The 13,896-nt window shown below is 37.3% G+C and overlaps 1 protein-coding gene across 15 annotated transcripts in view; it reads right to left on the bottom strand.

Annotated features, from left to right (window-relative positions):
- The window catches only part of MBTD1 (mbt domain containing 1), a 35,765-nt gene that overhangs the window by 16,295 nt on the left and 5,574 nt on the right, over window positions 1–13,896 (bottom strand). For 7 of the 15 annotated variants that reach the window (XM_053995088.1, XM_053995097.1, XM_053995092.1 and 4 more), the window contains 8 exons: window positions 11,303–11,504; window positions 10,026–10,165; window positions 9,340–9,454; window positions 9,166–9,251; window positions 3,537–3,654; window positions 2,782–2,916; window positions 2,239–2,327; window positions 713–947 (listed from right to left, as the gene is read on the bottom strand). In XM_053995088.1, the coding sequence (XP_053851063.1) occupies window positions 713–947; window positions 2,239–2,327; window positions 2,782–2,916; window positions 3,537–3,654; window positions 9,166–9,251; window positions 9,340–9,454; window positions 10,026–10,165; window positions 11,303–11,504 (1,120 nt within the window). Of the gene's footprint in view, window positions 1–712; window positions 948–2,238; window positions 2,328–2,781; window positions 2,917–3,536; window positions 3,655–9,165; window positions 9,252–9,339; window positions 9,455–10,025; window positions 10,166–11,302; window positions 13,435–13,896 lie in introns of all 15 variants that reach the window. The other 8 variants (XM_053995089.1, XM_053995094.1, XM_053995098.1 and 5 more) reach the window with 6 other exon arrangements.

Consider the following 13,896-nt stretch of genomic DNA (forward strand, 5'->3'; position numbering starts at 1 on the left):
TGGAATGCTTTACAGAAATTCTGTCTCTGACAAGGGATACCAGCTCAAAGGAACAGAGAAATAACAAAAAACCCAGACCTTTTTTTGTTTGTTTAGAAGCCTTAGCTATTTCCAATTGCAATTGCTTTTGTATTTTAGGTAGTAAAGGCCTTAATTGTGTCCCTTCTATCACATTGTCATTTCACTTTCCCAGCCTATTCCCTAACGTCCTCTAAATCATGTAAATGCTACAATATAAAATATTAGACAGTCTTTAAAGTTGCCAGTAAATAGAAATTCTGTGTCTACTAGGATACTTGTCCATGTTGTATTGTACAAAGAAGGAGTTAGATGTGAAGAAACTAGGAGCTTGTGGAGTATGGCTGTAATTCCAGATATCAGCATGAAAAGTGAAGTTTACCATGCTTGAATTGTGCAGTTAAAGGTTTTTCTGCCTACAGTTTGCTGGCTTCTGTTTATCATTGAATCTAAACACTAGAAATCAACTTAAAGCTTATTGTGGCTTTTCGACTGCTGTATAATATGCTATTTATAATTTTAACTGAAATTCCTGAGTGTCATAAAATTGGTAAAACTCCTGGGCCACATTACATAACATTTTCAAGTACCATTATTCAAGGTAGTTTGATTAATTGCATAAAGCAACAGAACTGCTTAAGCTAGACTCCTCCCAGCCAACACTACAAACATCTCTAACCCAAACCAATCTTACCAGATCTTTTGAACCTGTGTCCTATACTTCGAGACCAGCCAATATGATGAATGAGTGGGCTGTACATATGGCACCAGAAGTCATCAGTTTTGTCCTCACTCTCTTCATACACCAACCTCAGGCGGCCCCCAACAACATTATCCACCACCGCCACCCTTGTCCGGCAGAGGTGCGTCTTGTCCACTACTTCTACCCTCATGGAAGTTTTGAACGGGTACTGCATACTCTCAGACACCTTGCAACAACACAAAACATATATTCTGTAAGAATATCCTCTGGTTTTCCATTTCCTGTATTTTAAAGTACAGTATTGATGCAGTTGTCATTTAATTGAAGTACTTGTTAACCAACCTGGAGAAATGACACAAATTATTTGTCTTCTATTTCATTGTAACAAAATATTTCAGAAAACTAAGAACAGATCCTAAAATGCTTTAATTGTTTCAAGGTCATCTCTTAATATGAGCTACAATTCTCACAAAAATTCAAGGAACTTTCCATTGACATAATGGAAGTTTTTTCAGTTGTTAACAATGGGTGAAGTTACCTTGAGAAACAACTTTAACAAGAAAAATCTCACGATTTTTTGTTCTTGCTTTGTCATCCACTCAAAACACAACATTTTAAAAACGGGACTAAAATGCTTTATTTTAAGGCATGGAAAACAAACCTTCAACATAATTAAAGCTGGCCATTTACAAAAGTATTTCTTCATAATACACAAAAGAAAGGAAACAGATGTTAATCTGCTTTGTGAAAACAGACTGTATTTAAAAATCAGCATCTGTCATGTGCCATTTTCATTACCAACTCTCCAAAGGACTGAGATCTTACCATTTTAATTTGGCTTCTAACTGAGCCAATTTTTAAATAAAAATTAACGACTGCAGAAAGGCATTTTGGTTGGTTTTAAAACATTACAAGCAGTGTAAAACAACAAATTAAGTCCCATATTTCTACTAAGAACTATATACACCATCATCTCACAATATTGGCAAGTAAACTTCCAGCACACTATACAGCAGCTGCCACACCTGAAGACATGACTAAGACAGAAAGAAACCTAGTCCAGAGCAGGGAAAAAATACTAAGATTTAAAAGTATGATCTTCATTCCTTCTATATCCATGCTATGTTAACATATTCTGTTCCGTTTCTTGAAACAGTGCATGAAAAAAAATAATTCCTGAATTAGAAAAATCAGTTTTCATTTTTCTTAAATATCACAGGGTAACTCATGAGCACTTCTGGGTTTTCTGCAGATTTTTTAAATGGGGTATTTTAAAATAGACCAACTAGTTTTTACAGACAGCTATTCTTTCTAGAGCAAACAGTTTACCAAATACATACTGACAAGTGTGGACATAACTGCAGAAAGGATTCCAAAGAAAACTGTATCAAAGGGAAGAAACTACTGTACCTCCTTCACTGCAAGAGGAGCTAATGTGCCACTGTAAAATATTTCAGTTCTTCACACTGTGCTGCAGTTTTCTTTACAGAACATCATTGATACTGGGTCAGCCTTACCTTCTGAGAAAAGTCAGGAGGAAGTGTTTTGGCACCAGTAAGTCGTTTCACTAGAAAAGCTTTCCAGTTTGTGTATTTGTGTTGGATGGCTGTTGCAAATGAAGGTGAAAAAAATAAGTCACTGGTTTTTAATTGTGCCTGTTAGAGATAATATTAGAGTCTGGAATATGTAATGAAGAAATCCCAGATGACTATTAAAAAGCTTAGATGACAATAATGACAAAAAGCCTCTTTAGAGAATGAATGCTACCCAAGATTAAGTTTATGGGCCAGGGTAAACAACTTAATAACAAAGTATAAATAAAATCAGTGCATGTTCCCACCACTGATTAGCAAACTGCTGCCACCCCAATCTTAAAAGCTTTGAGTCACATCAGATGGGCTACTCCAAGAAACATGGCATCTGTCAAAAGTTAAAATTATTAATTCATAACTGTTGAAAAAGTTGTTATGGTAAAAGAATATTTTGATATCTGGACCATGACCAAATTTAGTTTAATAAAGAGTCTTTGAAATGAGTCAGTAAAACTACTATTTACATACTTCGAGGAGGAACTAAAGGCTTCCCACTGGTTGCACACCAACCAACTGGATGGATGTCAGACCCACAAATGTTGCACCAGAAGTCAAGACTTGAATCATTTTCAAATCCTTCATATCTCAGCAGAGCATTGTAGCCTGAAAGAAAGTATAAAAAAAAAATACAATAATGAAACAAGATTATAAAATATGTATGAATATTTCTTGACCAATCATCATGTACATTACATTGGTTTTCTAAATATAATTTTTAATAGCAAGTTTTTTATAGCACATTTCTGGATGCTATTAATGCACAGAGTTGATTACTTTGATAAATGTGCATGTATTACCATGTAAGTAAATTTAAATAAGATTAAAATTCTTGAACTATAAACCTTTAGAAGTTGCACAAAAGAGGACAAAATTAATTATGCACAGTATCTGCTTTTTCATATCTTAGATCTGTAACCTTGAATTTCTAACTTTTTACCAAGAAAAGTGATTTGTATAATGAGGCTTCTTGACAGCTCATACTATGTCTCCTTTCTGTTCTGCACTGCTCTGAGGCAATATTAAAAAAACCAAACCAAGGATAGGCATTCTCAAGCATCACAGCAGCCAGTGTAGAGCAGTAACAGCACTACAATGTATAACCTACAGACACAGCTCTGCCAACCTGACCAGTGTCAGAATTACTCTCAACAGGTAAACACTGACTAAAGTACTTGATCTCACCACACAGTTCTTTTGATTAATTGCAACTAAAACACATTTACCTGCTAATTTTACAATTCCAGCTATCCAGAAGACTTTGGTAGGTAGGCTGCAGTCAGTGTTTGGAACCTCCACTCGCACTCCTTCTGCAATATCACCCCAGCAAGTCCCCATGGGTGCCTGTCAAGGTTGGGGTTAAAAAGTCATCAGCTCACCATGTGAAAATATTAATTTTTTGTTATCTCAGTGTGCTACAAGCAACTTAAAAAGACAAAACATTCAATATACATATAACAAACATATGGTTAGAAACCACTGTTTCTATGAGAACCTACTTTTGTTTTGATTTGACAACTATGCATAATACTGTAATCGTATCCAATTATTCCTGTGTATTTACTGAAAAAAAACCCCATAGTATTCCAAGTTTAAACAGCAGTTAATCACAAATTGTACATTCTCAAAGGTCAGTTTTATTCTATGATGTTTCAATTAGGAAGAAACTACTGATGTTAGTAAGAATGGTGGAAATCACTATGCAATTCTACTTGCAAGAAAATCATGGTACCTGTAAGCACAGACATCAAAACCTTTAAATTCTGCAAGTCATGCATACTGCTGGAAGAATACCTAAAAATTATTTCTTTAATCTATTCTGATGATTTATTATGGTGGGGTTTATTACCCACTGGTTCACATCCTCTCAGAGGAACAGGCTTTCACATCACCTGCAAGTGATCACTCCATGGAGCAGACAAAAAGAACAGAAGGCTCTGAGTGGCACCTTTTTAATGAACACCAGGAGGAAAGGCACAGCAAGATGCCTTACACTGTCCCATGTGAGGAATATGTTAGGAACAAGAAGGAATATCCACCTGATAAACTCGTAAGGGTTTGCAGAAGCTGGTGATAGAAATTACATTTAGTTTGCCATCTCTGGAAGAACATTTTGTTGAACAGAGCATAATGAAATGTCAGTCAAAGATGGTATTGTAGATAAGAGAATGCACAGTGCTGAAGAACCTAAATTCTTAACAGTAACTCAACCGAAGTTATATTGGTAACAAGCTAGAAAATTTCTCAGTCTGCATTAAACTTGAGACTACCCAGGAGAGAGAGAGATTCATATTCTGGTTGTTTTATAACAACAGTCACATAAATGCTGAGAAAAATAATTTTTTATCAGTTCAGAGGTTACCCAGCTATCACTGGGACAACTGAAGGAGGGACCCTCTGGCTCTGCACTGTATCTCATTCACAAAGCTCTTCTCACCCAGAGAACTGAACCATTCAGTGCAAATAGCCTCCCACTCCAGAGAAGCTACAAGTGAAGAAATGTAGATTAATCCTGAATGACTGAAAATTACAATATTGGAATTTTGCTGGTAATCAGCAATTGCCATTAGCAGCACTAGAAGCTGAATTTATCTTAAAAAAAGGAAACCCTTCACTAGCTGAAGTATTTGAGGTTATACAAAACTTAAGACTAGTTTCAACTCTTAAATAATGTAAGTATGCCAGTTTCTATTCTTGAAGCCTGGTCTCTTCATGTTCTGCTATGTCCCATCTACACCAGTCTATAGACCACAGAGCTCTCTTCTGCCAACTGCAGCCAGAGAAAAATCCAACTGAAAAGATGATGGCTTATTTTCACACACAAAATAGGTAGATACAACTTAAGTCCCATTCTGTGATCACTACCCTCCCTAAACTGGCATGTGTAGGTTTTTGAATGGAATTGAGGAAATAAACTTTTCAAACTGTGTATTTTAGCAAATCTTGTTGCCTGTAAAGAGATAAAGATGAGGCCAAACAATCAAAAATAACAGTGCTGACTAATGTCATAATCCAGCTGCACTGAAGTACATTTTATTGCCTGCTCATCTATTCAGTTGATTCAGAGAGAATGGTACATCAAAACACTTCTCCTGACATCAACCTATAATAGAAATTTCATTTCCAGAGCGTGGATTGGTATAGATGGAAATAGCAGAAAGTTAAATTTGTCCTTGTCTGTGAAAACATTGGTTCTGCTAGTTCTCCTACACCAATCCATATGGCTCACCCTTTCAAGAAGGAAGCCATCCTGTGCAGCATCACTGCTGAAATGTCAGACGATACTGTCCTGAGGGATGGTTTACAGCACACCTGCTACACTGCACTATCTTAGTCTCCTTCACTCATTAGGGATATTCTTGAAGCAGGAAGACCTGGATAAACCAGGACTATGACAGCCATCTTCCTTCATCTCTCCTCTGTCTCATCTGATTAATCAATCAATGTTCGAAGAGTGCTTTTAAAAACTCAAAATGCACTAGAGAAGTGTTGAGTCTTACTTATCTGCTGGCTGGAAGGTGACTGCAGTCTGGATTGGCATAGTGTGAACTAGCAGAACCATCATTTACAGGTAAGAACAAATTTACCTTTCAGACTCATGACGAAGAGATCCACTTCACATCACTCCCAAACAAGGAAGAGCTGGTTCCTGGCTTCCTGCTCCGGGACATGACCTGGAAGGGGTCTATCTGTGAGCACCAAGGGCCTTCTCTGCAAGGTAAGGTGCAGTCAGGAAGGGCCTGTTTGACAGGAGCACCTAAAGGCCAAGTATTCCACATATGCACCTGAATAAAGAGCTCACATGGCTTAAATAAGTGGCTTCTAGAGGTTTTGGATGGTATCAACACTGCCATTATTCCAGATTTTAAATTAAATCAGGATTTTAACGGCAAACCCTGATGGTGATGCTACCAATTCCTGAATTGTACGGAATGCTGAAACCTCGTGTGTAAGCAGTGCCCCAACAACAGGTAATGCCAGAGGAGAAAACATGCAAAACGGTTTAAACAAAAACCTTCAAAGCAGAATACTGCCACCCAGTGTAGCACCCTGTAAATGCTCCCTTAAATCACTGGATATAGTTTAAAAACAGATGAAATCAAGAGAATGAAAATATTTCAGCTCAGAATAAAATTCAGGTGGAAGAAAGAACTTCAGGAAATGTGCCTCTCATTAGCAACAGAGTGAAAAGAAATAATTGCTCTTAATTGTGCATAAAATTTTCCAGTAAGTAGTACTGAGAAATAACTCAAACCACTGTAATCTGCTTTCAGTTTTAGGAATGGTTTGAACTAATAAAAGCAACTATAGAAAAGAGTAAAAAGTGTTTAGAGGAGAAAAAGTGAATGCAGGTCAGCAATGAGCTCACTGTATGTGACTAAGCTATATAACTTATAACTCAATATAAAGAACATTGAGTTTTTCTCCTTGCAGCAGCTACTGCTGTGTGCCTGATTAATGCAATTTGACAAAATAGAAAAAGAGGCTGCAAGGTGCACAAATGGGAATTCTGGCATTGTCATGGGCTTCCTGTAGGACATAAACCAAAGTAGGTCCCTACTTCAGCTTACTGAACACTGAAGTCATGGGCATGGCCACTCTATTGGCTACTGAATTTCGTTACCGTTACTCAACACCTAAGTCTGGAATAAATGCAACATGCAATCACAAAAAGCACATCAAAATACTTTGAAATTAATCCTTATCATAAAGAGAAAGAACTTCCCAAGATTTAGATACTTTAATTCTAAAATGTAGCTGTTTTAAATTGAAGAAGAAATAGCTTCCCAGGAAAAAAACAAAACCAGAAAAACTGATGTGCGAATTCGACATCAGACCTGAGATACTGAAGTATGCCAGGTTATTAAAAAAAAATAAGCAAAATCTCACATCACATAATTCCTTTAAATTTTTTTTAATATTGATCCTAATGTTCCCTATCAAATATCCATACAGATATACCCAGTATAACCAGTAAATGCAATATATTTTATTGAACAATGAATTTAAGGGTAGATATGTCATGATTTTACTGTCAACTCAAAACTTTGATCTTGAACAGAATAAGCTTTATATATTCCATCACACACATACAGGTGTATGAAATCCATAATATGGATGGTAAAGAAACATCAGCTAATACAAACTTTTACAAATCAAAGCAATACAGTATACAGAAAATAGCAATAATCTTTCCAGAAAGTCAAAAAGAATACCATTTAATTATCAATGGAGAGTGGGACAAAGAGAAGGACCTAACAAAAGAGCACTGATGTGTTTTTCAGATTCTGACTGGTCTAAATAATGTATTTTTCAAATAAATAATTACAGCAAAGTTAAATGCAAATCATACCCTTATAACACTAACTCGTATCCATCAAAGAATTAGAAATCTCCAAAGAAAACTGCAGGATTTGCATTTTACTTGTATGATAAAGGAAAATGAGGACAGAAAAGAAACAACTTTCAGGGTACTTGGTAGCACTGTGCCATTATCTTGTGAAAATTTTCGAGGTACAATGTGACCATGAGTGTGATCTTGGTTCACATTATTGGGGCACTGTGCAGCTGAGTGAATGAAGCAGTGAGAAACAAAGATACAACTGATTTTAATAAAATGTAACAACAGAGCATAATTTACAAGTGATTTGACAATTGTAGCTGTCTCTAATAGAGGATGCCACCCACCCCAAGACATTTGTAGATACAATACCACAGCCCATGTTATCAAATGATACTTTTTGATATGGACTATGAAATCACTTATTACATGTACATAGCTGTGAAAGCAAAGTGCAAACATGCTGACTCAAGCATGTGGAATTTGATACAAATTCCCCAAGTTCTCCTAATGCAAGGCTCTGTTCTGAGCAGTAGCTGAGGCCTCAGAGCATAAAGGGTACTATTCATGGAGTGTGAACTGCCAGAAGCCCTCAACTTCCACTGGTTTATGATCTGAGAGGGCTCAGCAGGAATTCCTAAGCTGGAAAGAAAATATTTCTCTTCTCTCTCACGGACAACTTCCATGAAGCAAAATGTTTGTTTTGATTACAACTTTCAGTACATAATTTAGAGCAAGACAAAAATTTTGCAATACAGTACACTTCAACTTCTCAAATGAAAAAATATGCTGAGAAAATACCTTCTGACAACTCTTTTACTTAAGAGACAGAGAGTACAGACAATATTTTAATTGTCAGTCTAATGTCTAAATACTGGAATTTTATAAACACATTAAAGACAGATGGCCCTAAATATTTTCTACAACCCCTAATTTCCTCAGTTATTAAATAACGTATTTTTGTCTGAAACTTTTGAAACTCTAAAACAAAGAAAACCAACTTTTTAAATTTCGTATTTCTAAACAGCCTTAATTTTCCCTCATACTAGACTACCTGGCAGCATGACTGACAGGGAGAATCTGATTAAAAATTAAGAAAGAAAACCCCAAATCTAAATATGTAAAGAAAAGATCAGTCCAACACAATGGAACAAGCCTGACTTAATCTAAAAAGCCTTTTGTAACTGTTTTCAGTACAGCTTGACTTGGCAGGTTTGTAACTCTGCAGTACATGAGATGATTATGTGACTTGGACATAAGAAAAACAATTCTCAAGTACGTAAAGCCTTCCTTTTTGTTTATGAGAGTGTATATACGACGAAAGTAACTGATGGTGTTCAGAATGATTTTAAAGGACAGATAAATTATCTAAAAAGTAGTCATACTCACAATTATATTTCATAGATCATGAAAAATATTTGGACATGAATGTTTTGAAAAAATGAATTCAAGAACTTCCACGGACTCCCTTATACACACACAGAGAAGGAAAGCACAAACTGAGAAATACTCACATGTTTAAAGCAGGTAACAGGAGCTGCTGTAAAGCTATTACTATTGATGTAGTTACCCCAGCTGAAACCTTCCACAGGGACAGCTGCTAAGGGAAAGTTATTTCAGTTAGGAAGCTGCTCATGAAGCACAAATCTTTCAGTGTTTTTGTTTCAGCTCCATTTATATGCTGTTACCTGCTTTTGTCTTTGCCTGGTTTTGTAAAGTTGCTTGGTACTGGGCATATGCTGCTAATTTAGCCACTAAGGGCTGTTTTTGTAGAACTTTAGCCTTCTTTGTTGGAGGTTTACCCTAAAACAAACAAAAAAAAACAACCCAAGTAAATAACATCTTTCTAAACTCTCATCAGGAAATACCCACACGTCTGCAGCTCTCTTTGACAGATTTAAACTAAAATCAGAAGTACACAGAGACTAAGTATCACACATGCATTTTTAAATAAATTTAAAAACCAGTAGTAAGGAGTGTCCAAAAGATGACTTTTGTACTACTATCCCAACTTGAACAGCACTATAGATTCACTGTTGTTTACCTGAAAAAAAGGTATCTCTTAAAAGCAGGTCAAAAGGCAGAACTTTTAATCTAACTCATAGCAATGCAATTCCTTGGCATTTGTTGCAATGAATTTGAGACAAGTTATAATGATATTTCTTGACATTTATCTTTTCTTGAATACTCAAACATGCCTGGATGATTACTTGATTAATACTTTAAATCAATGGACATATACCTATTTTGCAACTCTATAAAGAAAACCCTCAAACCCAAGAAAACTGATCTTAAAACATGCAGCCATCTGTACAAATACCCAATTTCACCACCAGAGACGACAGAAAGGATGTAAAGAAAACGGTGTCTGTACCGCTACCTGAAGCCTGGCCAGAATGCTGGCCTTCTTGGAGTTGGAGGAATAGCTTCTGGAGCACGACACGCTGCAGAAGCGCTTGGTTTTAGAGTAAAAAGCATCCCGGACACCAACCATCCCACACATCTCACATGTAGCTAATCAGAGGAGAGAAAAAAAACCTCAAAATATTAAGAATGTAGTTAAAATCACAGTAAAAATTCAGAACATAGAGGACAGAATGAAGGTCCTGGAGGTGGTACCATCAAACAGTTTCTGAGGGTTTGACCCCAAAGAAAATTGCACAGGAAAAAAATTTAAAACACCACCACTAATATCAGTGAAACAGTAAGAACCTCAAGTTCACTGGTGAAACAGTGCCTCTTTCTGCTCCCTATTAATTTCACCCCTGGTGCAAGTGAATGGCCCAGCTAAATCAGCTCAAGCTGATTTTTGGTTTTTCATTGTTCTCAAGGAAGCATCTGCTTTGAAGCTGGGCTTGCCAATCTTGGTTTCCGCTAAATATTTAATACTTCCAACCTGAAATAAAACCAGATCTACTGTCTGATTAATAACTTAGTATATCCGAAATACTCCAGCCCACCAGTGGTTTCTTTTCTGGCTAGAATCATGTTTCAGAGATGGACAGCATCGCCCACAGTGTATATGGGTCTGTAAGACTCAGAGACCAACTAATGCCAGTGAGACAACACCCAAAGTCTGCCCAGAGAGAGCTCTACACTAATCACCTGGATGTCACATAAAATATTTTTCCCTGATAAAAGAAATCTTCCCTTTCAAGTTATTTTCCTAGTATCCTCCAGCTCACAGCTAGTGAGGAGTGAACAGGTATACACTAACAGGGTTTATACAGTAGCAGTAATGAAGTTTTCCTAGTATAGGAAGAAATATTTAAACGTATTGTACGTGTAACATAAAGGGCAGAGAGAAGGCATGCCCTGGCATAGATAGAACACACTGATACTGTCCTCAAGCTCCAAGAATAAAACCAATGCACATGAGAACACACACGTGCATGTGTAAACACAACACATTTGACAGGAGGGCAGATGTTCCCATACTATTTCTTCCCTGTCAGCAGGATTCAAACCCTCTCTTATTTCAGTTTAGCAGAACCCAAAGAATTCCCCGTCCCAAAATTAACCAACCCCAACCCTTTAGCTGCTTTGGTCCCTTTTCAGTGGGACCAACATTTGGGATGGTACCCTCACAACCCAGCACAGGCTAAAATCCATCAATATCCAACTCCTTGCACTCACATAGTACATACTTACCCATGCCAGATTTGCCATCTGGATAAGTATAAACTTGCCCATTGTTCTTGATAATTGGGAGACTGGATGGTAAAGGAGCAACCTCCTCCTCACTTTCATCTGAACTGGAGCTGCTGCTGGTGTCCTCACTACAACTATCATAACCGTCAAACATCCCGAACGAGTCTTGGCGTTTCCTTTCCACTCGGGAACTATGTTCTGTCTAAAAATTAAAAATAACCAAACAACAAAAAAAACCCAAATAATAGCAGAATGTTTTGAATGGAAAGATTTCAAAGTCAAGCTTAAAAAGTTTCACAGGTCAGTCTTCAAAAGCAGATATTCTAAGGCACTGCTGTATCAGCACAGACATGAGCCATGTATTGCCAATTACATGAGCATTGGTATAATCAAAACTGGCCAATTTTTGGTGTTGTGATATACAGAAAGAAAAAAAATCTATCTCATGATCCACTGAGAATACACAGGAGCCATCCATAGATATAATTTCCTTGGTATCTTTAGAGTTCATTAAGTCTGATGAGCTGAACACTGACAGCCACACCGATCTTCTATGCAAATGAGCACATTCCAGATGGCTGCAGCCAATTCCACTAAAATTCTTTCATTTGAGAAAGCTGGGCAGAGAAAAGACAGTTCAATCAAGAAGGCACTTATACCACAGCAAAAGGAATGAGAGGTTCTCTGCTCTTATTGGCTTGTGGGGTTATCCATAAATCACTTAGCTCCCCTAGGATTCCGTGACTCCCGTGTGAAGCAGGAACACCTCTCCAGCTCACAGGGCTGTTCAGAGGATTAATACATTAACCATTATGAAGAGCTCAGTTACTATGGCAATAGGGTCTGTACAAATGCTGAAAGAGAGAAAGGTGACTAATTTGCCACTGTCATATACAAGAAACTTGTTACATAATAGTTTTTCTATAATAAAAAAATCTGAAGTAGGATAAAACCACACAATTTTACAGAAGGCATGACAGTTAAGCAATTTCCCGCAAAGACAGGAAAGAAGCAAGAGATTAACTGATGTACTTTTTCTGAGGCACATCCATCAAATGCATTTTGATAGAGTGACAGTTTTCATTTATTAATATCTTAAACAGCTCTATTGAAACAAGACTACGCCTATGTGAGCTGCCCTCATTAAGCTAAAAAAACATTTTATGTTTCATATTATTTCCATAATCTTAGTATCTACTAAGTTTGGGAGGAAATAAATAAAGAGAAAACAAAGAAATTCTATAATAAAAGCACCAGTAGGGGAGTGAAGTATAGACAAGAAAATAAGAAAAATTAAGAAAGCCTTTGGCTCAACTTCCTTTTCCAAGAGATAATTTTATTTAAAAGTCAGTGCAGAAAAAGTAATGTGATTGGGCTTTTCCTTCTTAAATTGCATTTGGATTCATAGCTTCAAGATTTCGTCACAATTCCCCAAATCCCTTTCCTAGAGCATATGCCTGAACATCTTTATTGTTCGATCTCATTCAAGCCTTTTTCTGCCATGCTGTGCCTTTATTATAATATAATCTACTTTGCAATCTAAATAAATCCAGTTACGGAAGAATTTCCTAATAGGTACAAGGGAAAACTGATTTCCACACTGACCCAAAGCAATTATTTAAGAAAAATATTCTCCAGAAACCCAGTAAGCACAAAAGGTTATGCAATAAGGCAAACACTTTAAACACACTTACAGTAGTTCTGATACAAAACAACCAAGTCAGTATAATGTTAATTATGAATGTACTCTCCAGCAAAAAAAAAAATTATATTGTATTAAATCAAATTTAGGATAGGGCATAACCTGACAACTTCCTCAAGGCACTGAAACCAGCCCATGGGATTGTTAGAGGAAACACTGAGCCACAGCTGACAAAACCCAGCCCTGACCCATGCTGTCAGCAGTGTCACCTGTCCCATCTGCCATCAACATGCATGACCAGTGGCTTGTTTGTGTGTGCACATGTGTGCAGCTTAAGGCAGAAGATGAGCACAACATTGCTGTGGATACAGTGTCCTGCCAACACTGCCAGGATTTTCAGAGTAGAAAATGAAAACTAGTCATCTTCCTCAAGATTTCAGGAACTCCTAAATATCTCACAGTATTTAAGTTCTCTTCACCACAGTCTCTGCTAAGATATAAATTGTGATTTCATATGAACCATTCCCAGCAGTACTACCAAAGCACTGTGATGCTTAGAAGGTTTTATGGACAGATACTTGTGGTGTTTCAAAGCCCAGTGAAGGATCTCCCTCTTCATGTCCTCATCCTCTAAGACAGCTAGTCCAATTTCACTAAGAGACTAGGGCCTCATCCTATACCAAGGAGTGATTTTATGGCCTCAGCCCTCTTACAGAGGCTACAGTACAAGCCTGTCTCAGGATATCCTCTTCCCACTCCAGACTGGAGAACCCTGGACCTATAGGGTCGTAACTTTGCTCAGTGGTCTTAAATGCTGTTGCCACTCAGAAGGAATTGAAGTGCAGCCCATTCCCAGTCCCTCCAACTCCCCATGCCAGCTCTGCTCCTACTGCCAGGGAAGGTGGAAGAACTGGGAAGCTGGGGGCAAGGTGAAGGACCAGAAGCTGAAGCA

The sequence above is a fragment of the Vidua macroura genome, chromosome 19 (assembly GCF_024509145.1).
Source record: "Vidua macroura isolate BioBank_ID:100142 chromosome 19, ASM2450914v1, whole genome shotgun sequence".
Classification (NCBI taxonomy): Eukaryota; Metazoa; Chordata; class Aves; order Passeriformes; family Viduidae; genus Vidua; species Vidua macroura.